This window comes from Oncorhynchus keta, chromosome 8 (genome assembly GCF_023373465.1).
Source record: "Oncorhynchus keta strain PuntledgeMale-10-30-2019 chromosome 8, Oket_V2, whole genome shotgun sequence".
NCBI classification, from domain to species: domain Eukaryota; kingdom Metazoa; phylum Chordata; class Actinopteri; order Salmoniformes; family Salmonidae; genus Oncorhynchus; species Oncorhynchus keta.
Window position 1 is genome coordinate 20845340 of NC_068428.1, and position 27221 is coordinate 20872560.

Here is a 27221-nt window from a genome sequence, read left to right on the forward strand (position 1 = left end):
CCGCGTATTGGTCCTCTGATCCGTTTCGCCTCTCCTCTTCGGAAGAAGAGGAGGAAATTCATTACAGAATCACCCACCCAAATCGGACCAAGCGGCGTGGTAAAGGACAGCGACGACAGCAGCAGCAGCATCAACAACAGAGGCCACCATCACAGGACTCCTGGACATGGGAGGAGATACTGAACGGAGAGGGACCCTGGGCACAGGCTGGGAAAAATCGCAGCCCCAAAGCAGAGCTGGAGGCAGAGAAAGCTGAGCGGCGGCAATATGAGGAGCCAGCACGGCAGTGCGACAGGTACGAGAGGCAGCCCCAAAAAAATTTTGGGGGGGGGGCACACGAGGTGTGGTACTAAGCCAGGTAGCAGACCTGAGCTCACGCCTCGTGCTCATGATAAGCAGCGCATTACTGGTCAGGCACCGTGTTATGCGGTTAAGCGCACGGTGTCGCCAGTGCGTGTCCATAGCCCGGTGCGCTATAGGGCAGCCCCCCGAGAGTGCCATGCGAGTGTGGGCATTGAGCCAGGGCGTATGGTGCCTGCTCAGCGGGTCTGGTCGCCGGTACGCAGTCTTGGTCCAGGTTATCCTGCGCCGGCTCTGCGTGCTGTGTCTCCAGGGCGCTGGGAGGGTGCAGTGCGTCCTCTGCCTGCGCTCCGCTCGTGCCGGGCAACTGTGGGAGTGGAGCCTAGGGGAGAGGTGCGTGTAGTAAGCACTAGATCTCCCGTGCTTCCCCACAGCCCGGTTCAACCTGTGCCTGCACTCTGGAGGGTCCGGGCTAGAGTAGTTGTCCAGCCTGGGGAAGTGGTGCCAAGGTTGCGCACCAGAGTTCCAGTGCTCCCCACAGCCCGGTCTTTCAGGCTCCTCCTAACACCAAGCCTCCTGAAGGTCTCCCCAGCCTGGTGGTTCCTGTGGCAGCCCCACGCACCAGGCTGTCTCTCAGTCTCCTCCCAGGTGCAGGTGCTCCCGCCTGTCCGGCGCCTCTGCCGGAGCGTCCCGCCTGTCCGGCGCCTCTCCCGCCTGTCGGAGCGTCCCCGCCTGTCCGGCGCCGCTGCCGGAGCGTCCGCCTGTCCGGCGCCGCTGCCGGAGCCCCTCAGCCCAGAGGCGCCAGAGCCCCTCAGCCCAGAGGCGCCAGAGCCCCTCAGCCCAGAGGCGCCAGAGCCCCTCAGCCCAGAGGCGCCAGAGCCCCTGCCCCTCTGTCCAGAGCTTCTGCCCCTCTGTCCCGAGCTGCCCCTCTGTCCAGTGGGGTCATTGAGAGGGGTTGCCATGGTGAGAAAGCCACGGAGGCGGACAATAAGGCGGACTAAGACAATGGTGAAGTGGGGTCCGCGTCCCGCGCCAGAACCGCCACCGCGGACAGATGCCCACCCAGACCCTCCCCTATAGGTCAAGGTTTTGCGGCCGGAGTCCGCACCTTTGGGGGTACTGTCACGTTCTGACCTTTATTTCCTGTGTTTTGCATTTAGTATGGTCAGGGCGTGAGTTGGGTGGGCAGTCTATGTTTGTTTTTCTAGGTTTTGGGAATTTCTATGTTTCGGCCTAGTATGGTTCTCAATCAGAGGCAGGTGTCATTAGTTGTCTCTGATTGAGAATCATACTTAGGTGGCCTGGGTTTCACTGTGTGTTTGTGTGTGATTGTTCCTGTCTCTGTGTGTGCACCAGATAGGACTGTTTTGAGTTTTCACATTTCTTGTTTTTGTTAGTTTGTTCATGTGTACCTTAACGTATTAAAAAGTACCATGGACAATTACCACGCCGCGTATTGGTCCTCTGATCCGTTTCGCCTGTCCTCTTCGGAAGAAGAGGAGGAAATTCAATACATCTGTAGCAGTTTGGGTCTAGAGTGTCACCCCCTTTGAGGAGGGGGATGACCGCGGCAGCATTCCAATATATGGGAATCTCAGAGAGGTTGAACAGGCTAGTAATAGGGGTTGCAACAATTTCGGCAGATAATTTTAGAAAGAGAGGGTCCAGATTGTCTAGATTTGTAGGGGTCCAGATTTTGCAGCTCTTTCAGAAGATCAGCTATCTGGATTTGGGTAAAGGAGAAATGGTGAGGGCTTTGGCGGGTTGCTGTGGAGGATGCCGGGCAGTTGACCGGGGTAGGGTTAGCCATGTGGAAAGCATGGCCAGCCGTAGAGAAATGCTTCTTAAAATTCTCAATTATAGTGGACTTATCGGTGGAGTGGCTGTGTGTTTTTTTTCCAGAGTTCTCACCATAGATCCAGAAAATGCCACTTTGATGACAAAATTTGCCCACGAAGACCCGCTGTGCCACCTTCACAAGGTGAGTCTTGTATGCTGCTGCATAAGGATGTAATATGCAAGGGAGATATGTATACTGTAGCTAAGAAAGTAATACTAAGTGTATGTTGTGTAGTAAGCCGTTAGTAGCCCATGTGCCGTACTCTAATAATTGTCTATTTTCACCAACGAGGTATTGTAAACACATTGTTTGTGGCCCGGTGTGTGCTTGTTTGCAGACCTTTTTTGTACAGATTTGACAGTGCTACTGATAGCCGTGGTGGCGCTTGCACGTGAAAATTCAGCACACAACATTCTATTATAGAATTGTGTTTTTTGACGTGTCAAATGAAAAGCTTATTTAACACGTCAAATATAGTGTTATATGATGTGCATCTTTTTTGACACGCAACGACCCAAACAGTGTTCAATGTGCCTAGTGTAATCATCTAAAATTCTAAGAGCTTTCATTGTCTGTTTATTTGCCCCTTTTATTTATCACACGGTTATGATTTGTTGTACAGGGAGTACACTGTAAGAACGGCCCATGTTCTGAATTCTGTCGCTGTACATTTCGAAAGTGCTGAAAAAAATAGTTGTTGACTATATCTGCCGTCGCTCGCTCATTAATGTCTTAATCGAAATTACGGATTGCCTCTTATCCGCTTGTCGTCCCCTTATATCATAGTTTGTACATCTCAATTGTCAGTAGAAACCACATTTGTTTAAGCAAGTCAGCCATATCAGCTATGTTTTTTTTAAAGGCAGTAAATGAGGCTGAATGAACTGTTTTGCTGCCAGACAAGGCTCTGCTGATAGCCAGGTGTAGCAGTGGTAAGATGTTGGGACTCTGCTGTTGGGACAGCTTTATGTAGGCCTTAACAGTTTGTGGGCACTGATTGTCACATTTGTCACCGTTATAGTGCAAATCATGTATTGTTTAGTGTTGTGGCTTAGCTGGCAAGCAGCCCACATTTTTTTGTTTGCCCCACCAAGACATTACATGTAAAAAATAATCGCCACACAAACCTCGTAAAAAGTGAATGAAAACATTTTTTATCAACACATAAATACAAAATCTTTCAAGCGGCATTATCTTACAAAACCCGAGCTTGACTGTTTAAAAACAATAAAAGAACATAGAGGATAATCATACTGAAGGCAAACTGTCACACTAGTGAGTTTAGTTGATGTCAATATGGACTTTTAATTTTAATTTTACCTTTATTTAACCAGGCAAGTCAGTTAAGAACATATTCTTATTTTCAATGATGGCCTGGGAACAGTGGGTTAACTGCCTGTTCAGGGGCAGAACGACAGATTTGTACCTTGTCAGCTCAGGGGTTTGAACTCGCAACCTTCGGGTTACTAGTCCAACACTCTAACCACTAGGCTACGCTGCCGACTTAGGGTGTAGTGATATGTTGTTCTATGAAGTAGTTGCCTATATCTAAATATATAAACAAAAGCTCATTTTGTACATGTACCCACCCATCAAAAGGTATGATTTTATATTTTTCACTTGAACTATCAATTACCATAGAATCCAGAAGCGGCTAGTACAGAATTGAGTGTGTTTTTGTTTTCTTAGCCTGTCGAAACAGTATGCTTGCCTATGCATTAACTGTACACTTGTCTATGATTTTTAAGTTTGATCTGTCATAGCATTTCTATAGGATGTTACATAAGAATGATGAATCCGTGTGTAATCTCTACTGTCTGTTGTTTCAGCAGGTGTGGGTCAGGATCAGGAATGGTCCACTACTTGGTGAGGAAGGGTAGTAGTAGTGGTGGGACCAGTGGCGTTGTTACTAGTTTTGTCTTTCCCTTTCATGAAGAAGGTTAGTAGCTCCCCCTTCCCCTTGACAAAGATGGGGCCTCTCCTGACGAAGCGGAATCCGTACTCCTTTAGGATGTCATAACAGTCCTCCACCACCTGGGGGAAGCACATCATAGGGTAATGACGGATAAAAATGGGACATTATAGGACGTAGAAGGAAAACTGTTTATCAAGATTAAAGAGAGGAGAAGAAGGGAAAAGACCGAGGTGGGAAAATAAGGGGGAAAGAGAGGAGGGTAGTAGACAGGTGAGGAAATGTGTGTTACCTGGATGTTGCCCATCACCCCTGTAGACTCCATTCTGCTGGCTACGTTGACTGTGTTGCCCCAGATGTCATAATGAGGTTTACGAGCACCAATCACTCCAGCCAAAACCGAGCCCTTATTCAGACCTAAGAGGAAGAGACATGTCACTCAAACACACACGCACGCTCGCAGGCACACGCACACACACACACACTTACCGATGCGTAGCATGAAGTTGTTGAAGGACTGGTCGTTGAGTTTGGTGAGAGTGACCTTCATGGCCAGAGCAAAGTCTGCCAGGTCAGCTAAGTGCTGCCAACGTTCTAACAATGACTGTTCCTCTATCTGAAGGGGAGAAATAGAGCCTTCATCATTATCATCATCACAATCATCATCATCAACGCCATTAGTCATGCTGATATACATTGAGCTTGATGATGTATTCTGTGTTGTCAGTTGCTGTGGTTACCGGGCGGTTGCAGTATCCGTTGGTGTTGCTCTCGGGTGTGACTCCAGACGCAGCCATGTAGGTGCTTCCTATAGTCTTAATCTTAGTGATGAAGCGGAACTCATTCCTGTCCAACAGCTGGCAGGGGAGCAAGGAAGTGAATTATCCCGTTACTGTACTAAAACACACACACACACACACACACACACACACACACACACACACACACACACACACACACACACACACACACACACACACACACACACACAGAGAGAGAGCGAGAGATCACTCACACTGTCAAAGTCAGAGATAATCTCATTGAGGATCCTCAGACACTCTATGCCCCCATTGTTGATGCCCTCCTCTGTGTAGAAGTCTGAGAAGTTGGGGATGGAGGCAAACATCACTCCTATCTCATCGTATGACTGGCTGTACAGCTCCTACAGAGGAGAAACAAAATTGATGGGTAAGAAAAAAACACTCAAGCTCATCATACATCCTTTTACAATTTCCTGTATTTTTTGAATGCCCCTTTGAGTCTCGCTCTCTTTTTGTTTGTATTTGAATTGTCCCTCTCTCACCTCATCTCTCTTCTTAGAACCAAGGAAGTGTTTGGCTACATGTTCAGGCAGCATGTTGGTGACCAGCGCTTCATTCCAGCGCCTCATCTCAAACACCCTCTCCTTCTGGTCATGCACCTCAATCTTCCACAGGAAAAGCTTCCGCGACTGCCTCTCCACCTGGTGAAAAAGAGGAGGGTGGAGTGAAAGAGAGGGAGTGTTTCAAGCAAGCTCACACAGACTAGTGCTGTCAGGGGGATCAGTAACAACAGCAAGTCTTTCTCAGTTTGTATGATCGACGAGTTCGAGGCTGATGCTCATGGACGTCTGACTCAATGTGAATAGGAGGTGTGATTGTGAGGATGTTCAGGAGGAGGTAACCCACATGTCTGGCAAAGTAGTAGAAGCAGATCATCATGATCATGATCATCACTGTCATCAGGTACTTGGAAGGGACTATAGACATCCTGAGGATGCGAGAGGGAGAGAGAACACATTGAGTATCCACAGCTTTCTACTTTACCTGCCAATATAACTACCATGTAAGTACATGTTTTTAGCACCACTTGAGGGATTATAGTTCCTCACCTGTAGCTGGTGAATCGTATGAAGTCATACACGTCGTAGATATCCCTCCAGCTGTAGATGTTGACGGCGCCCGTTGCCACAATGACCAGCAGCATGAGCCCCAGCTTGACCAGGTGGCTCACCTGCACCAGCATGGTGGTCGCCACAAGCGACAGCACCGCCATATAGCTGTAGTGTTTAGGGTTTTCTGCACAACCTCCGTCACCTAGCGACTCCCTGCTGAGGCCAGCACTGGTGTTGAGGAACAGGAAGGGAGGCTGGACACAGCTCAGCTACAATGTCAAGAGGGGTTGGGGTGAGAAATGTTCAATCCATAAACTAAGGCAATACTCCAGTAGTGGCATGCACTATAACTCCCCTAATGCTATGTTAACATGTAATGTTACAAAAAACGTCAGTGTAACATTTAAACAAAAACAAACTAAAGCAATATTTTAACTCAAGCATAATTTGGGCAACATTGCAGTGGCCGCACATTCTCTATGCTCCACACTCCACTAGACATCTCTGCGCCACTGATAATTCCCCTCTTGACATTTGGGAGTCCTGTTCCTACTTAACAGAAAAAGCAGTAAAGTGTGGAACAGGCTGTCCCTGTTGGGCCTTCCAAATGAGCGTGCAGGCAGTGAGAGACAGCTAACTCTCTGTAATGGACCCCTATGGGGATGGGTAGGTTTTGACTACGTGGTATCAGAAACCTGTATATAATGATGAAATGCTCATGTCTCCGCCCTAACAATGGGAGTTGTTGTTCCAAAGGCGGGAAGACAGGCGACAAGCTTAAGTCCAAAATAAGCCCATAGAAACGCATTGGGCTTACTTTGGACAGATTTTGGTGAGAGGGAAACCTGTCGCTTCGCCTCTTCCTCTCTGGTGGTATACAGCTACGACTGAAAGTCATTTTTTTGCAGCAGGTTAGGAGAACTTACGCAGCAGGTTAGGACAATTAACATAGCAGGTTAAGGTTAGGAAAATGTTTAGGGTTAGCTAAAATGCTCTCCTAACCTGTTACAAAAAAAAATCACTTCCGGTCTTAGCTGTACTCCATCTCGTCACAACCGGATAGGTACTCAGACACAAATCGTTTAGAAGGCACTGAAGAGTATGATGGCAACAAGGTAAGAACACACACAAGCTGAAAAAATTGGCTCACCATATCGGCAATCTCAGCCATGGTTAAAACAAAGATGGCTGCCATGGCCCAGGTGTTCCGTGCCCAACGGGTTCGATCGATCCACATCGAGAACGACACAAGCCTCTTCGAGAACATCTTTTACACAGACACAGACAAACATTATTATAATCACCATCATCACTGCCATTATCATCACCACCTCCATCATTATCATCATTATCAGAGGAGGAGACTCACACGAGGGAAGACGGCAGCCATGGAGCAGATAGTGAGAATGAGCAGCAACCCCTCTCCAATCGCCAGGGTCACATAGTTCACTACCAGCCTGTCAGACAGAGGCACACATACTAAACTCAGCAAAAAACGAAACGTCCTCTCACTGACAAGTGCATTTATTTTCAGCAAAATTAACGTGTAAATATTTGTATGAACATAACAAGATTCAACATCTGAGACATGAACTGAACAAGTTCCACAGACATGTGACTAACAGAAATGGAATAATGTGTCCCTGAACAAAGGAGGGGTCAAAATCAAAAGTAAGAGTCAGTATCTGGTGTGGCCACCAGCTGCATTAGGTACTGCAGTGCATCTCCTCTTCATGGACTGCACCAAATTTGCCAGTTCTTGCTGTGAGATGTTAACTCACTCTTCCACCAAGGCACCTGTAAGTTTCCAGACATTTCTGGAGGGGAATGGCCCTAGCTCTCACCCTCCGATCCAACAGGTCCCAGACGTGCTCAATGGGAATGAGATCCAGGCTCCAGGCTGTCTTGCAGGAAATCACTCACAGAATGAGCAGTATTACTGGTGGCATTGTCATGTTGGAGGGTCATGTCAGGATGAGCCTGCAGGAAGGGTACCACATGAGGGAGGAGGATGTCTTCCCTGTAACGCACAGCGTTGAGAGTGAAGAGCACTTTTGCCAGTCCTGTCTGGTCCAGCAATGGTGGGTTTTTGCCCATGGACAACGTTGTTGCCAGTGATGTCTGGTGAGGACCTGCCTTACAACAGGCCTACAAGCCCTATTGCGGACAGTCTGAGCATTGATGGAGGGATTGTGCGTTCCTGATGTAATTCAGGGAGTTGTTGTTGCCATCTTGTAACTGTCCCGCAGGTGTGATGTTCAGAAGTACCGATCCTGTGCAGGTGTTGTTGCACGTGGTCTGCCACTGCGATGACGATCATCTCTCCATCCTGTCTCCCTGTAGTGTTGTCTAAGGCGTCTCACAGTATGGACATTGCAATTTATTGCCCAGGCCACATCTGCAGTCCTCATGCCTCCATGCAGCATACCTAAGGCACATTCACGCAGATGAGCAGGAACCCTGGGCATCTTTCTTTTGATGTTTTGCAGTGACAGTAGAAATGCCTCTTTAGAGTCCTAAGTTTTCATAACTGTGACCTTAATTGCCTACCGTCTGTAAGCTGTTAGTGTCTTAACGGGGCGGCAGGGTAGCCTAGTGGTTAGAGTGTTGGACTCGTAACCGGAAGGTTGCAAGTTCAAACCCCCGAGCTGACAAGGTACAAATCTGTCGTTCTGCCCCTGAACAGGCAGTTAGCCCACTGTTCCTAGGCCGTCATTGAAAATAAGAATTTGTTCTTAACTGACTTGCCTGGTTAAATAAAAGTCAAAATAAAATTAACAACTGTTACACAGGTGCATGTTCATGTTTATGTTGTTTATGGTTCATTGAACATTCATAGGAAACAGTGTTTTTTACATTTTTATGATTTCTTTAAGGGGTGGATCAGCTTAATATTGCGGAAAGATTGTTGCTTCCATCAATGTAATTGTCTGCATCATTTCCAATCCCCCATATATTTTTTGGTAAATATATATATCCACATACATACACGTATGCATATATATATATACCTATATAGATATACATACTTTTTAAAGAATATACCTTTATTATTCCCCTCAAACCTTACCACCCTTCCCCCAATTGGTGTAAACTAATAAACACTTTGGCTTTTACCTTCAATTTATACATCTTATATACATTTTACAGACACAGTCTATTTTACAATAGTCATTTTTTGTTTGTTTTTAGTCCTTCCTCTATTTCTGATGTCCATCCAGTTTGATTTCTATTTGTAACTGTGCTATTTCACAAAAAGTTCTGAACCAATATACATTTTACAGACCCCGTATGTTTTACATGGTTTATCTTGTTATTAGTCCCACCCTTCAGCTCCATTCAACCCCTCCCATCTATCTCTCAACACCATTCATTTTGGATTTCTATTCGCCATATATTTTTCAACTGTGAGTTTCCTGTAAACAATAGATATTATATTCCTTCTCTTTTAGCCAGGTAAATACTGATCGTCTTTTCTTATTCTCTGCTAGGCCATTACAATTCTAACTGACTATACTTATTTCACCACTTACCATAATGAGACACACCTTTCAATTCTATTTATCAAAATATATGTTTGTTTACGTACCATTAAAAAGTAACACGATGATTAAGTGTCTATATAGCTGTACCATGATATTTGCATTGCTATTAAGTAAACCTCCAATTGGTCCCCACTATTCCACCCGCTAAAAGCCCTCATCCAGAGTTGGGTTGTCATCCCAATGCCTGGCAGACCACCCCCGAATCCCATAGCCCTGAAAAGACTGGGATCCTTCTTTCGAAAAGAGAACACAGTGCCATTTACAGAACAGAAGTAGATCAACCGCCAAATGCATTTCCATCGCCCTCACCTCGATTTGTATTATACTAGGCCATCAAAATAAATATATATTTAAAATCCTGTTTCTTATTTTCCATAATTAGCTATTAATATTTGTTGTAATGTAGGCAGTTTATGCAAAGGGTTTTACCTCTCACCAGTCTCGCCATTACCAAAATTACAAGTAATTATTATATTAGCGAACAATTATTGTGAATCATCCTATATTGTCCCTAACATATTTTACTTCTGTATGTGCGCAACAGTTGTGGGTTACGCACATACACCCACACACTCAACCACAGGCTCACATTCTCAACAGTTGCACCATACCAGAGCCCAACTCAAGAAAGGTCTTGATTTACGAATGCATATACAGTTGCAGCTGTATGAGAAGGCCTGCAAGACTGTGCAAAAAAATGGGCAGAAATGGAAAGATTTTATGAACCATTGTCACGTCCTAGATGATGGAGGCCAAATATACACCTTTTCCCTGAAACACCCACAACACGGTCCCCCGTATTGACCATATTCCCAAGCATCTCCATGCAGTCAGACTTATGATTTTGTGCCACCAGGGCCACAATAATATTCCCCCTCTCTGAATGTCCGAGTGTGACCCCCTCCCCATGGGTTACTGCAGCAAGTGTTGCCATCACTGCCACTGCCTGGGTGGGGGCAGCCCACCGGAAGCCCCACCGGCTAGGTACAAGGTCACTCAATGACACACTTTCCCAAATATAACAAATAACATAAAATAAATAAACACACCACACCATCCACTGTGTCTTCTGTTTACTGAGTTTTTATCATCATCATGTTGAATTAGTGATTGAGTGTTCCAATTAGTTATATTTGAAGATCAATAAAAAAAATATAGATTTTCTATTTCATTGTTACAATCCATAACCGGGCTAGAATTGTGTTATATCATTTTCCTCGTCTATAAGAACTTTGTAATTTTTTAAATAACCATGGACTAGTCTTTGTGTCTCTGAACAACTGGTTATCAATATATAGTTTATTGAGGACGAGAGCTACTCGTTTCCCTTTTAGTCTATTTTCCTTGAAAATTGGATACAGAACTTTACGCAGTACTGCAATTTTGTGAAACAGTGTTTAAACACTTTACAATGAAGATCTGGAAGATATTTGGATTTTTACAAATGATGTTTTAAAGACAGTGTCCTGAAAAAGGGACGTTTATGTTTATGTTGTAGTTTATGTTGTAGTACAGTATATTTAATATTTTGTGTTGAATATAATGTGTGAACTCACATTGGGTCTATGAGGACCTCCATGCCTGCAGAGAAAAAGAGGACCAGGCAGCTGCAGCAGAAAGCTACACCACTCTGTCTTTCCTTCTCTGCAGAGTAACGCTCCTCCAACTCCCCATCCACAAACTGCAGGGACACAGGGTTGGTCCGACGCTCCTTCGCACTGATAGAAAGAGATCAAAAGAGTGAGAGATGGTATATACTTTTCCTTCTTCTTTGCTTTGTCCCCCCAGCCTGTCCTCCCTTCCCCTTCTCCTCCTCTCTTACGTCTCTTCGTTCTCTCTCTCCAGCAGCTCCAGGTGCAGTAGTCTGTTCAGCTCCTGTTCACTCTCCCTGGCATCTACTTTCTTTTTTATTTGACGCTGAGGGCTCGTCACCTAGGCAACACAGGTCAGAGGTCATGGATAGGCTCGTAGTGAAATTCATACAATTAGTCAAATCTAATCAAAATCTTAAAAGAAAATATGGAAGTTAGGGGTTAGGTGTACCTGTGTTTTTGCTTCCTGTTTGCGCTCTGTGGGCGTGCCCCGGACAGAACCGACACTCCCATTGGTCTCTGTGGTGTTAATCAACTGGGGAGAGATTCTATTCTGAAAAATGACGAGTGGGGAGACAGAGAGAGAGCAATATAAAACATTTAATGTACAGAACCAGGCCAGAAAGAGTGAAGAATGTAAAACATTACATTTATAGAACCAGGCCAGACAGAGAGGTCATCACTTACTACCCTGTTGAGTCCGTTGACCTGGGTGGTTTCCTTGGAGAACACCACCAGGTAGGTATCTATGCCTTTCTCCAGCAGGTACTCACACCTCTCCCCTCCGTTTCCTGGCTCCAGGTCAAACTCTCCATGCAGACACTCCATGGTGCTCTGGGAGATGTGGACACGCCTGGAGAACATGCACATCCATAGACACACACTGTCTATGTACCCTCTTGGCAATGAAAGTGACACTCAGAGACATTACTAGTGACCTCTCCCTGGGCCAGTCGTCTTGCTGTACATTTCTTACCCAGGTATCCCTCCTGACTCCATCTTGTTGGCCACAGTGACATCAGTGGACCAGACATCAAACTGCCACCTCCTCTGTCCCAGCACCCCTCCCAGCACAGTGCCTGTGTGCACCCCCACACGCATGTCAACCTCTGTCTTAGTCTTCTCACGCACATACCTGAGTTTGGACGGAAAAGGGGTTCATTCAATCCAGTTTTTCTAAATGCTATCCTTTTCTAAATTGCACATCCCTCATGCTCACTCTTCCACCCTCCTCTCCCACCTATCCCAACCTTCTTCCCCCCCTTCCTCCTCCTTTTCCTTCCTCTCCTCCTTCCCCTCACTTACGAGATGGCCTCCACCATGGCCAGGCCCATCATGATGGAACAGGCTGCGTGGTCATCACGGTAATCAGGCAGGCCACAGATACAGTAGTAACAGTCTCCCAGGATCTTGATACGCAACTGGTGGTGTTGCTGTATGGAGGGAGGGAGGGTGGATATAGAGAGAGACACAATGACAGGAATAATATGAATGTCAGTATGTTATGAGATGTGTGTGTTTGCGAGAGAAATAAACAGTGTATTTTAAAGACAGCAGAAGTATCCTTATGGAAGAGATAGGTGAGTCGGATGAATGTGAAAGTCACCTAAGATAACGTATTGTTGTGAGAGATAAGGAGAGACCGACACAAGGAGGCAGAGAAACACGACCACGACAAAGCAAGGTATAGTGCAGGGTTCTCCAACTGGCGGCCGGCGGGCCGAATTTGGTCCGTGGGTGTTTTTATTTGGCTCCCCAAGTTTTATGAGCAATTTTTTTAATGTTATTTTTATTGTTGGACAGAAAAGACTGTACAAACACCAGGAAATCCACTCCAAGTGATTTTCATTTTGGAAATCTATTCCCAATTATTCCCTATAGAGAAGACACGTGATCGTATACAAATGTAATAATTTTTTATTATTATGGTTTAGTCAAATATTATATCTGTTTGGGCATTTTACGGTCAATTTGCAATTCAAAATGATTTGTAATTATGCTCCGGCTCCCCGACCATCCACTCAAGAAAAAAATCGGACCGTGGCTGAATCTAGTTGACGATTCCTGGTATAGAGAGAAACTCACAGCAGCTAGCTTGTCAAAGCGGGCGAACAGTTCGTTGAGCAGCTTGACCAGCTCTTGTGCACTACACGCTGAGGAGAGCTGCGTAAACCCAACTATATCAGCAAATAGGATACTGTAAGAGAGAGGGAGGGAGAGAGAGAGAAGAGGGGGAGAGAAAGGGGAAGGCAGAGAAAACTAAATTGCTTAATAGGTTCGCTCAATTTCCATGTGTTAAAGTACAGATGATTGTCATGAGTATTTCTGAATGATAGCACATCTTCACGTTCGCATTACGTTATATTAACATTGTCGAACCTGACGTTCTCATGACGGTACATGTACATGGTGTTGAACTGCTGCACTTCGTTCTGGTTAGCCTGTTTCTTCATGCCCTCCAGCATCTCTTCTGCTATGTGTTTGGGCAGGATGGACAGCAACAACTCCTCCTGCACACACAAAGACAGAGACAGACGTGTTCGTGTTTGTGTGTGTGTGTGTGTGTGTGTGCGAGTGTGTGCGCGTGCCTGCATGTTTGAGACAGGAGTATAATTTCTGTGAGCATCCTCTCAGGGCCGCGTCGTCGTGGCAATGTGAAGCAGTCAGATGTGTTCTGATTGGCTGGCTGCACCCGTCTCCCAGAAGCCTCCACTGCCTCTTTGCCACTCTGGGAATTCTGTCTTTAAAACTTATTTCTCTCTCTCCCTCTGTCTCGCTCTCTCTCTCCAGGGCCCATACTGTTTGCTCTACAAATAGTAGCAGTCAGGGAAAAGCATAACAGAGGATGGAAGGGACACAATAATAATTGGCTCATCAGCTGCAGTGAATTAGGGTCGACTCAGTTAATTTGACAGTAATGACAGAGAGGATTGTGTGAGGGGACAGGAGACAGAGGAGAGAGAAGGGGGAGATGACAGAGAGAGAATGGAAAGATGAGAGAGAGAGGAAAAGGCAAGAGAAGAAAGAAAGAGGGAAGTGATGGAAAGAGACATTAGCCCTGGTCCCACACCTCTGCATACCTCAGTACGTATGTGACCTCCTTAACAATGCCTCTACAGTAAAGATAACAACAGTCTGTCTAATCAGCCCATTAGACCAGAGCCAGAGACAACACACTGCAATTAGAGCAGTCCTGGGTTATCCAGCACACTGCTAACAGCTAGAGGTGATAGCACACTGCTAACGGCTAGAGGTGATAGCACACTGCTAACGGCTAGAGGTGACAGCACACTGCTAATGGCTAGAGGTGACAGCACACTGCTAACAGCTAGAGGTGACAGCACACTGCTAACAGCTAGAGGTGACAGCACACTGCTAACAGCTAGAGGTGACAGCACACTGCTAACAGCTAGAGGTGACAGCACACTGCTAACAGCTAGAGGTGACAGCACACTGCTAACAGCTAGAGGTGACAGCACACTGCTAACAGCTAGAGGTGACAGCACACTGCTAACAGCTACAGAAGACAGCCGGTAACAGGTCACTCGGGCATCAGGGCACACACATACACACAAACGCACAGATGCAGACGCCCGCGCACACATATCTACCTGCTGGGTGCTCTGCTCGTCCAGGGTGAGTTTGACCTCCAGGGACTGGCGCGCCTCCAGGAAGGCCGTTCGGTACTTCCTGTCGGCCATGTAGTATGATATCACCCCCACAGTGACCGCACAAAGGTACAACACCCAGTTAGCCAGGAGCTGGGGGAAGGGATGAACATAACGTGGCTGAAAACGAAGTCCTGACTGACTAAGGTTGTGAGGGATGCAGAGGGAGCGTTGCGTTCCTAAGTGACAACTCTCACTGAGTACAGTGAGCAGGTTCAACAACATTTTCCAAAATTACACTCAGCTCGAAGGGTGTCCCACAGATCCCTGCACAGCTGGCTTGCATAACCTGACACACAAAGGCAACTTAATGGTGATTAGCTGAGTTTGGAGTGTGTGTGATGTTTCAGGTCCTCTCACCTGTATCATGCCCTATCTCACCAGCCAGTGTTGAGCCTGTCCTCTTTCCCACAGAGCAAATTGTCCAGTGTTGATTTTTCAATGTAACATTTCTAGTGTTGATTCAGGAGTTAAGTCAAATTAAATGTAAGTGTATGTTTCACTTGCTTTGGAGACAACAGTTGTAGACCAACAGTGAAAAGCTTACGTACGGGCCCTTCCCAACAATGCAGATGAAGACATAATATTCTAAAAATCTATAAATAATAACACAATGAATAAATACACAATGATTAACGAGTCGATGTGCAGGGGTACGGGGTAATTGTGGCGGATACTGTTTGTACACATAAGCAGGGATAAAGTGACTTGGCAACAGGATAGATAATAAATAATAACAGCAGCGTATGTGATGAGTCAAAAGAGTTAGTGCAAAAAGGGTCAATGCAGTTAGCTAGGGTATTTAACTACTTATCAGTCTTATGGCTTGAGGGTTGAAGCTGTTCAGGGTCCTGTTGTAAGAGTGAAATTAACACATTGGAGTAAATTAACCCCCAGTGTTATTTAAAAAAAAATATTATTAATATCTGTATTTTTGATTGATTAATCACATGCTACACAAAGACAAATTACATTTTTCTAAACTAATCCAAACAGTTTTCTATATTTATTGCACCATTACTGAAATGATTGTTCCAGTTTAAATGGTTTAGGTAGTCTTCTTACTAACTTCAACCAACCCTGACAGTCATTCTGAATGCAGGTTGAGGGTGAATAAAAATTCCAACTGTTGGATATCCTAACGCTGCCTCTATTCCAATTGGTATAACACCTCACTTTGCAAGCCAGCATAATGTGACTTGCAGGCCTGAAAACCAGGAGTTGCCAAACACCACTGTGTTAGGATGAAACTAGGCCCTCAAAGTAAGTCTTAATCATATAAGTATTGTATTGTCATGAATGGCATAATGATGGCATTTGCCTATGTACTCACTTGGTGAAAGCCACAGACCTTTAAAATTAAATAATTAAATAACAATGTCTCTGTCACTAACAATTACAGTCATGGGTGATAACTCTACAATTCGCTTGAAAAGATGCCCTGGAAAACATGAAATTAGGCTATACACCATATAGTGTTAAAACAACACCCCAAAACAATTTACTCTAACACTACAGGTGTTCATTTTGTACACTGAAAAAGCGTAACAGCGACAGCACTAAGCAAAGTAAGTCAATTTTACTCTAAATCAAGTGTTATGTTCTACACTGTAGGTGTTGCATATTACTCTACAGTAGAGTTATGAAAACACCACAATTAAGTTCATTTGAAAACTTAAAGAGTTGAATGTGGAACACTGCAATAGAGTTACATCTTTAACACTTTCAAAAGTGTTATTTTAACACCAGTTCAGTGGGATTCATATGTTCACTGAAAATAGTGTAAATGTAATACTTTCCGAGTTAAATGTACACCCTGATTTTGCTGAGCACTCACCTACCAGCACCCCTTCCCTTTTGCCCACCTTTGTTCCACTCACCCCATCCCAATCTGTACCCACATCCACCTCTCCTTTACCTGTCTGAGCAGTATGGTTCCCTGCAGGCTGTCCTGGTGCCTTTGGGCGATGGTGACCCCCAGCACCAGGGTATGGATCCCACAGGACAGAGCTGTGAGCAGCAGGAGAGGGACCAGGGTCAGGGGCAGTGTCAGGAAGCAGGAGAAGCTGAAGAAAACCTGCCAGCCCGCGGTGTCACTGGCTTGGGGGAAAAGCTGGTAGTTCAGCCCCAGGTAGCACAGCACGTGCACGGCAATCATCAACCAGAGTATGTATGGTATCGCACCGCGCACAACAAGCGTCGCGGGGAGTTTGCGCAGTCGGCAAAGCGTGTAGAGTACAATATCCGCAGCAAGTCCAACTGCCGCGACCACGATCATTGCACGTTTGTCTGTCGTGTACACCACTGCGCACATGACAATGACATAGCAGTTGAAAAGCGCCGCAAACACCACCAGCACGAGAAGAGTCTCCTGTCGCTGTCGTCGGAAGTAGACCTGGTAGAGCTGCTCGAGGGACTCGGGCGCAAAGGTGAGGCGCATGATGCGCGGCAGGCACACGCAGCAGCCGGTGTTGCGCACGGTCACCTCGTGCGTTCGACCTGCCCCGTGCCCGTTGTCGGATGAGACTGTGGCCGAACATTCTCCAGTATCCTCTGCAGACTGCTCCGTGTCCGTGTAAACCCGGTTTAGAGACATATTGGAACCTGAGTAAAAGTTCCAGTCTCAGTGAAGGTAATCCGTAATCCTATGTTTCTCCAAAGCGCACTAGATCCTTGAGTGCGCAAGCAGACAGGGATGTTTAGCTTCAGATATTCAGTGAGATGTCACGAAAGGAAAACCCTGTCATTGCTTTTCAGGGGAATTAATGACGTGATGACATAGCCTAACCACAGTAGGCTAACTAAAAGTGTCTCCCGTGAATCGCATCAGACCCTCATTTTAACGACGTCCAACATATCGTGTGAAGACTTGGTCTGACTAACACCACCAAGTTTGACATAACCTCCCCTTACCGCTGTGAAAAAATATGTCTATGTTTTCCGATTCAACATTATGTCAGCTCTGTAAAATAATAACATTCGCGATGCTTGAAGATTTCTCCCTCGACTACCAGATCACACAGTCACTATCTCTGCGCCACTGTCCACCGTTTCCATGGCAAAACTCGCAATCTCACAGTGTAGAGCAGAATACAATACAATCATATTGGTTTTTCTTTTATATACACTGATATTCGGTCATCTCAAAAAGACATAACTTGTTTCTTGTCTTGATTCACTTTGCCTTGGATGGATAACAACCGATAGTTATCCAATTACGCATAACGCTGACACATCATATCCAACTCTACAGTATGAAAACAAAATAACGATAATACTTTGAAATATGTCAAATACAAAATATCATTATTCATTCATTCTAAAGTAGGCCAAAGTCATCTAAAAGCATTAGACATATCCATTTGAAATAGATCAAACGCAATATATTCAATATCATCTAAAACAATTACAATCTTAGTGCAAATGTGGTATTTAAAGACTTGACAACAGGTTTGTTTAACTCAAATAGTTGTGACAACTGTCATCACCTAAATGTTCTTATTAGTCAAGATTGAGGTAAATATCCAACAGATCCCATAAGTACTCACGACTGCTTTTAGATCAAGATTGAGGTAAATATCCAACAGATCCCATAAGTACTCACGACTGCTTTTAGATCAAGATTGAGGTAAATATCCAACAGATCCCATAAGTACTCACGACTGCTTTTAGATCAAGATTGAGGTAAAATATCCAACAGATCCCATAAGTACTCACGACTGCTTTTAGATCAAGATTGGCAAAAAAAAAATGGTCAATTGCATCATTGCTTTTAATCCGCTTGGAATCAGAAGGATTCATTAAACTGTTTTCTATCCAGCAAACAGACCAATCTCTCTCACTCTCCCTCTCTTTCTCTCTGCCCTCCCCTCTCTCTCCCTGATGTTGCTAACACAGTTGAAACCAAACTAATTACTGGATTGTTATTGTGTCTTGGGGGAGGAATGGAGGATGGAGCAGGGAGGTAAGGAATGGAGAGAAGAAGGAAGGGAGGCGGTGGTAGTTCTCATACTTATTGTGGGTTTAGTTAGGGAAGTAAGTTATGAATCCTGCATCCTCATAATGACCATAATAATAATCATAGACAAAGGATAGACACCTTGAGTTATCCTTCATGTTTATTATGATTTCTAGGTCATTAACTGGCCATGGTCAGCAAATAATGTCAGTGCACTCTGTAAAGTCTCAGTAAAGTACAAATGGGTGTGTACACACACACACACACACACACACACACACACACACACACACACACACACACACACACACACACACACACACACACACACACACACACACACACACACACACACACACACACACACACATACATATAGCATCAACAACAGTAATAACAAAGTCTGCTGCTGTAAGCCACTGTCTCAGTCTCCCAGTCCACATATAGTTTTTCCTAGTACTGCTGCCACCAGTACTCCCAATGTCCCCAGTCTCACCAGTGCAGCTGTTCCTAGCACTGCTGCTCCCAGTGCCCCTGCTTAAAGTGCAGCTGCCACGGTTACAGTTTCCATGCAGATTCCTCCCATCAGGCTGGCCCCTGTGAGGACCTCACCCCTCATTTGTATGGAACGGACTCTTTGGTGCACCCAGTATTAAGGACACCACTGCAACAAGGGTTACATTTATTAATTCTGCTGGTCCCAGTATGACAGTTCTCTGTGCTAGACCCTACAAACTTAGCACCGCCCCTACTACTACAGAGGTTCTAAATTCGCGGTCCCCGGTGACATCCCTGCAGCCATGGCTCCCCTAACAGCCCCCCTGCATGCTGCCCCTCGAACCCAGCAAAGAGCATGCTAGGTGAATGAGTCTCAGGGCAGATGAGAATGACCGTCACCCTCACTGCCCCTTTTTGGTCCAAAACTCACCACAGCCACTGTTCCCAGAGCAGCTTCTGGCAGCCATGCAGCTGGCGTCCCCATCCACAGCACTGACCCCAGCATCACAGTCACGTCTGACCAGGACCCACTGGCGCTCCCCGCACCTACCCCCCTTTTGAAGTATTGAAACCAAACCATATGATTTGAATGAAAAGTATTTTAAAAAACAACATGAAAATGTAACTGTAAGAAGCGCATAATTTCAAATAGACTACATGTCCTACTAAACAGCATATAAACAGTCTAAATAGGTCAGGATTCAGACAGGTAGCCTAAGAAGGAACTAAATTAATTATTTTGGATAAATTATTAGCCTATTATTTTAATTATTACAAGGCTATAGCCTGCAAGGAAATTAATTGTGAAGTATTTGCGACACACTAGGCTGGCAGGAGCATTAAGAGCTCAGCATTATAGTCTATAAATTGCGCATATAGGCTGTGACTTACTTAGAATGAAATAAAATGATGTAACAAAAAACACCTTATTAGTCTCAGCCTACAGTGCCTTTGAAAGCACGTTTAGAAACACAAGTTTGACCAGAGTCTGTGGCTTCAAACTCGTGTGATGGTGCCTGGAGAGTAGGCCAGCAGCGGAGAATACCCTCTCTACGCTTCCAGAGCCACTTGGGATGCTAAGCACCCATCAGGCCACTCTTGTCAGGCTGAGCAGGGATGCAGACTTGTTTTTTTGTATTTTTCTATCGGAAGTGTCACACCCTGACCTTAGTGTTCTTTGTTTTCCTTGTTATGTTGGTTAGGTCAGGGTGTGACATGGGTGATGTATGTGTTTTGTCTTGTCTAGGGGTTTTGTATGTTTATAGGGCTGTTTCCTTTCTCGGTAGTTTGTATGTCTATGGTTGCCTAGATTGGTTCTTAATTAGAGGCAGCTGTCTATCGTTGTCTCTGATTGGGAACCATATTTAGGCAGCCATATTCTGTGGGTAATTTGTGGGTGGTTGTCTTCTGTCTTTGTGTCTATGTACCAGGTAGGACTGTTTCGGTTTTTCACATTTGTTGTTTTGTATTTTGTAGTGTTCACGTTTATTGTCTTTATTAAACATGTTGAACACTAACCTCGCTGCGCTTTGTTCCGATCCTTTCGTCCACAGAAGAAAGCCGTTACAGAACCACCCACCACAAAAGGACCAAGCAGCGTGGTAATGGGCATCAGCACCGATGTCAGGATTTCTGGACATGGGAGCAAAATCTGGACTGTGTCACTACTTGGGAGGAGATAGACAGGTGGGCGGTCGACCCAGGGAGAGTGTCGCAGCCCGCCTGGGATTCTCTGGAGCAGTGGGAGGAGGGATACCGGCGAATGGAATCAGCACGGCGGCACGGTAGGAAGCCTGAGAGGCAGCCCCAAAAATGTGTTGGAGGGGCACACAGGGAGTGTGGCGAAGCCAGGTAGGAGACATGTGCCAACTTCCTGTGCTTACCAGAGAGAGAGAGAGAGATGGTACACTTAGCTAGCTACCCACTTCGCTGACAGCAAACAGCTCACCCACACGACGCGGTACAAGTGGTCTGCAATTGTGAGGGCGGTTGGACATACTCCCAAATTCTCTACAACAGCGTTGGAGGCGGCTTGTGGTGGAGAAATGAACATTCAATTCTCTGGAAACAGCTCTGGTGGACAGTCCTGCAGTTAGCATGCCAATTGCACGCTCCTTCAAAACTTTAGACATCTGTGGCATTGTGTTATGTGACAAAACTGCACATTTTAGAATGGCCATTTATTGTCCCCAGCACAAGGTGCACCTGTGTAATGATCATGCTGTTTAATTAGCTTCTTGATATGCCACACCTGTCAGGAAAAGGAGAATTGCTCACTAACAGGGATGTAAACAAATTTGTGTACAAAATCGGAGAGAAATGAGCTTTTTGTGTGTATGGAAATTTATGGTATCTTTTATTTCAGCTCGTGAAGCATGGGACCAACACTTTTTACATGTGTTTATATTTTTGTTCAGTGTGTGTTACCTTGATTTTGCACCTCAAGGTTTTTTTTCTGAAAATATTTAGCAATCTCCATGACAGTAGCTAAAACAAGGGGCTATAGAAGAACACAAGTAGCATACAAATGCATGCTGGGCCGGGCATGCCCTGAGCTGGTGAAGTGAATACTATTGGCGGTACTGGAGCGAAATTGGAGTGGGAGAGATGGCCAACACTCTAGCCTTTGGGAAACTCCCTCCACGTTCCAGTCAAATTGGGCACACTCCGCTCCAGGTTCGCTCCGCTCACATAGGTCTACTCTGATCTGTACCCACTGTGAATACCAACCACTTATATTGTCCACCAGGTGTCAGTAAAGGACAACAGTAGAACAACCAACACTTCAATGCACTGAGGGACTGTCATTGAGCTGAAAAAGTGAATAGATAGTGTATCACTATGGAGTGCAGTGATATGTTTGGTAAACTTGTTGAACATGCCAGAACACCAAACGGTCAGTAACCCCACTCTTCCTTCCTTGTCAAGACTAGACACTATGTCTCTTGAAAAGGAAACTGAAACCACACTGAAACTACAATGCACACTGTCATTAAAGGCACACTCTTCAGGAATGGAGGAAGCAGAGTGATGGCATGTTGAAGTTGACAAGCCAGTGGGGTTGGTGGATCTTGTGATTAGGATGCCACACTCCTTAATTAGTGAATACCCTCAAAGACTGGGCAAACATAAAACATGTTAAAAATGACATTTTAACATGCAAATAACAATTGATTTACGTTGATACATTTTTAGTTCTTAAGTAATGATTCAAAATGAGAGTTCATCAGAGCGGCCAGCACGCAGGCTCTTTCAACATGATGGCAAATCCAGCCCTCTGATTTTGTAACGGTTCCGTAACCACAGATGCTGGGAGAAGGGAAGGAAGTAAAGGGTGAGTATTTAATAATACATAGAGAAGAAACTAAACAAGAACAGCATCTGGACAAGAGAAAAAAACAACATCAATGCAGACACGGGGATGACACTGAGGAAGTGACAGATATAAGGGAGGCAAACAATGACCGTGATGGAGTCCAGGTGAGTCCGATGAAGTGCTGGTGCGCGTAACGATGGTGACAGGTGTGCGTAATGATGAGCAGCTTTGGGTGTGCCGACACTCACACATGATGCTTTTTTTCTAACAGAATGTAACATGTCTGTCTAACCTGTGTATATTTAACCCCCTCGCTCATGTTCCCAAGTGACTCCCCCAAGCTGGTGCGCTACATCCATGACCGGGGACTGAAGCTGGTTGTCTACTGGGACATGGGCACACACACACACGTGTGGGGTTGACCCTGGTACCCCCTTGGACAAGATCACTATAGATGCTCAGACTTTTGATGACTGGAAAGTGGACATGCTGAAGTTTGATGGCTGTTACCCCAACGCTACAGAGCAGGAGCAGGAGCAGGGTGAGAGGGGGATGAAGAAGAGAGGAGAGATGGATGGAGAGTGGGAAATAAAGTTGGATGGATAGATTAGGGGAGATACAAAGACTTTGGAGAGCTGGGGAGGGACATGTTGAAACATGGGATAAGTGGTTTACTCAACTCTCAGCTTTTTGCTTGAACACGCTTCTTTCTTTCTTTCTTTGCCATGTCTTAGGCTCTGAAATCTACCAGACACCTCATTGGTTACTGCTGCAGTTGGCCCGCCTACCAGGGTGGACTCCTTCCCTAGGTAAATCCAATATCACTAAAAAGGATGGGTTATCAAACCCTATCGTTAGTCAATCCATATTATGTACAGACAATATGAAGTAGTTGACATTTTCTTCCGCAGGCGAACTACAACCAGCTAGAAGAGATCTACAACCTGTGGCGTAACTATGGCAACATAAAGGACTCATGGGCTTATTGTGCTGAGCATCACTGATTGGTTCTTCAACAAGCAAGATGTCCCTACAGCCTACTCTCTCTCTCTCTCTCTCTCTCTCTCTCTCTCTCTCTCTCTCTCTCTCTCTCTCACACCATTCTTTTGCTTATTTCTGTCTTTCTATATATATTTTGTTGGGTAGGTAGGTTAAGTGATATATTTTAGTGGTTGTCATGGTTGTCGTGATGGAGACCAGGCAGTGAATTATCCGGTTTAGGTAGGTTTAATAACTCTTCAATCAGACAATTAACATGGAGTCCACCGAGCTACTGGTCCTCATTGCTAGTGTCGTAACGTGACTTATTTATTAAATGTGAAGACTGTTGCATTATCAAATCAATTCTCTATAATTATTCTGTGATTAAATTAATCACGGAATAGTAATTAACTAGGAAGTTGGGGCACCATCGGAAAATGTTGTTTATAGACTTACAATTTCCCAAATATAACTCTTCAGATATTTTATCGATTACAGTCTTCTATTAATGTATTATTACCTCATCAGTCTCATTCCTGAATGTCACAAACCCTTGGATATCTGCACGAATCCTGACATAAATCATAAATCAGAGATATACAAATTGGCTTAATTATTTATTTACTAAGTAACAAATCAATTACAGGAACACACCTAGAGTAGGTCATACATTGGTTACTAACATGTGGCAAAGAAAAGTCCCTAGTGGACAAAACCGATATGACGGCTTGGTAGACAAAGGAAAGGGGTGGGTACAGCTCAAGAGGGGTAAATTCAGATTTTATAACGATACTCATGGAAATGCTAATACTTTGAACATGAGCAACCGCTCATTCGAAAATAAATGGCAATTTACATATGTACTTTGTTGTCCCTCTCTGCGAACACCGGTCCGTCTACTGGATAGATTGTAAAGTCTCTGGTTCGTCCACCAGAGATCAGTCTTTCGTAGTTGTCGTTTTCTCAGCTGGCTCTGGATAGTGTCTGTTGTAATGGATACGTCAGACGTACTATTCGGTCGTTCGACCGGTAGCGTTTACCAGACTAAAGTACAGCTACAGCCTGAATAATTGTTCTTTAGTTTGTAGATTTCTTAGCCATTTCAACGTAGAAAGGATCTCTATGTTCTCTGGTATTATCCTTTGGAGTTGCTAACCATTTCAACATGTAACGACAGCTTCCATGTTTTCTGGTCTACTGTAAATTTATACAACATTCAGATGCAAACCCCATAATTGAGAATTGTATACAAATAAAGAAACACTAATGTATGTCTCCTGTCCTTCATGAGGTCACCAAATGAAACAAACTAGACATGACTGTTCCTTAAGTGTTTCCGGACCACTCCAACTGCTTGGAATACAGAGATACTGTTCAATTATTCAACCTTTTGATGTCCAAGTGTCTCTCTGTGTTCCACAGTCACATTACATACTCAATACCACAGAGCCCAGAAGCAGCGTATTTTATGACCGCCATAAAGAGCCCCCCCCCCACCTCTGCAGGAGAGAGAGGACACTGTAGAGCGGACCCACTGTGACCTGATCCTTCAGATCTTCACAGGAGAGTTATGACACAAGGTTAGTCCTATCTGGTGATGACGATGACACGCATAACCAATCAGTTACGGAGATATCTATCAGACGTCAGTACATCGCCCTTTTTCTGAGAGCAATAAAAACTATAATATCCTCTCTACCTGATACCTAATAATTTACCCTGTGGACTGTTTCAATGCAATCTATTTGTATTTCAATAACATATCTTTTTTTAGTAAAATAAGTTTTGTTTTTCTTTAACATCGACATAACTGTGTCAACTCGGACATCGGGGTAGACAGCCCTTTGTCCACAGCAACATAAGGATTATTTTGCCCCGAAACAGTTGCTGTTCCTATACATCTTTCTTTCTTTTGTCTCTTTCTTTCTTGTGTCTCTGAACCTCAGTGGTAGTTTTACCTCTTGACCACTGGAGGTCATTCTCACCAGTTGTGGTGAGGCTGGCTGAGGTGGTGGATTGAGTGAGGGGATGGGAGTTGGCTGGCTCACAGGCAGGACCTGTGTGCTGTCCTCACTGGTAGACCGGGTGACTCTTTCATGGTTCTGCTGCTCTCTGGAGTAGGTGTTACACCCTGATCTGTTTCACCTGTTGTGTGCTTGTCTCCACCCCCCACCAGGTGTCTCCCATTTTTCCCCTGTGTATTTATACTTGCATTTTCTGTTTGTCTGTTGCCAGTTCATCTTTCCTTGTCAGATCGTACTAGTGTGGTTTTTTTTCCTGTTTCTCAAGTTTGTGTTTTTAGTCTTCCTGGTTCTGACCCTTCTGCCTGTCCTGAGCCTGCCTGTCGTCCTGTACCTACCTGACTCTCCTGGATTACGAACCTCTGCCTGCCCTCGACCTGCCCTTTGCTTGCACTCTGTATGAAAATAAACTTTCTGAGATTTGAACTATCTGCCTCCTGTGTCTGCATCTGGGTCTTATCCTGAGTCGTGATAGTGGGTGACTGGAAAACCCTGAAGGTGTTCATTTTCCACAATGTAGGATCTTAGCTCTGGAGAATTGCTGATGACAACTGCTAGTGTTTCCATCCTTTCCCTCTGTCCAGCTTGACTCTTACACTCTGTACAGGCTGTAATTCCGGTAGGGGGCGCACTGAATGCCTCCTGTTATAGAAGAACTGGTAAGCTTGTTTGGCTTTTTGGTCCTTCTGTTTAAAACTGTTGTGGCTGATGCGTTTTGGTTGGAGTTTCCCATCCAGCACTGGGATCGATCCAAACTGGATCTGACGTCCAGTCATGAGTTGTGCTGGGCTTGCTACTGTTGCGCTGATGGGTGTGGCTCAGTAGCACATTAGAGCCATGTGTGGGACAGGTTGTTTAAGAATTCGCTTAGCTGTCTGTACAGCTCTCTCCGCAGCTCCATTTGCCTGTAGGTAATGGGGACTGGAGGGGGTATGAGTGAAACCATACTCCTTGAACTCAGTGCAGACAAGCTGAGTAGTGTTGTCACTAACGAGCTCGGTAGGTATCCCTCAACTTACAAACATACCTTTGAGGCAGGTGATGACCTGCTGATTAGTGTTGGTGAGCTATTTGTATGTCCCTAGAATAGTAGTCCAGCAGTATGAGGTATTTATTGCCCTCTAGCTCACACAGGTCAGCTGCGATCTTTTGCCACGGACCCTTAGGTAAAGGTATCATGACAAGTTGCTGTCTCTTTTGAGTTGGTTTGTTCTCTATACAGATCCTGCATGACATCACTTTTCTCGTGATGTGAGGGCTGATGCCCGGCCACCACACCGACATCTTGGCTCTTTCTCTGCACTTTGTCAGCCCCCAGGTGACCTTTGTGTATCTGTAGAACTTCTTCTCTCTGTGTCTGTAAAACTAAACTGCCCATGCATCCTCTAGGTTATATCAGCTGTGTCGGTGAACCGCTCCCGCATCTGAACTGGCTGACACAGAGGGTACAGCATGATCATAGGTGAGAGGTCAGGTCAACAGGAAGTATTATTAAGGAGATGCTTTACATTGAAATACAGATAGAGATGAAGTAGTCCCAGAGTTAATGATCTGGTAAGCTCTCTCTGCAGTTTTGCATTTCACCTCTTGATGATTGTGATGACTGACCGTGTTAGAATAAAAACAACAAGGCTTAATCATGCTCTCTATCCATCTGGCTCTTGTCTGTAGGTATGTTTTGATGTGAGAGGAAGCCAGTCCCCTCATCGCCACCTTA

General features: G+C 45.0%; 1 protein-coding gene and 1 long non-coding RNA gene across 5 annotated transcripts; one reads left to right on the plus strand and one right to left on the minus strand.

Annotated features, from left to right (window-relative positions):
* Positions 1 to 3273: 3273 nt before the first annotated feature.
* LOC118386985 (adenylate cyclase type 3-like) lies at positions 3274 to 18553 on the minus strand. 3 transcript variants are annotated; one of them, XM_035775055.2, is made up of 20 exons: positions 16649 to 18553; positions 14674 to 14823; positions 13442 to 13572; positions 13148 to 13259; positions 12368 to 12495; positions 12039 to 12197; positions 11753 to 11915; positions 11514 to 11615; positions 11293 to 11402; positions 11027 to 11188; positions 7295 to 7382; positions 7076 to 7192; positions 5923 to 6194; positions 5720 to 5801; positions 5356 to 5514; positions 5068 to 5214; positions 4793 to 4909; positions 4542 to 4668; positions 4345 to 4469; positions 3274 to 4174 (listed from the first exon to the last, which is right to left on the minus strand). In XM_035775055.2, exons 1-20 carry the CDS (start codon positions 17324 to 17326, stop codon positions 3986 to 3988), a joined length of 3318 nt encoding a protein of 1105 aa, XP_035630948.1. In that variant the 5' UTR covers positions 17327 to 18553; the 3' UTR covers positions 3274 to 3985. The 3 variants fall into 3 exon arrangements, with proteins under 3 accessions (XP_035630948.1, XP_035630946.1, XP_035630949.1); XM_035775053.2 differs by having other exon boundaries at positions 11750 to 11915; XM_035775056.2 differs by lacking the exon at positions 14674 to 14823 and having other exon boundaries at positions 11750 to 11915.
* A 2183-nt stretch (positions 18554 to 20736) lies between these two features.
* LOC118387202 (uncharacterized) lies at positions 20737 to 24754 on the plus strand. Of its 2 annotated transcripts, XR_004826369.2 has the most exons (4): positions 20737 to 20970; positions 22831 to 23043; positions 23237 to 23311; positions 23414 to 24754. It is a non-coding gene; the product is annotated as an uncharacterized LOC118387202 (long non-coding RNA). The 2 variants fall into 2 exon arrangements; XR_004826368.2 differs by having other exon boundaries at positions 20737 to 23043.
* Positions 24755 to 27221: the final 2467 nt, after the last annotated feature.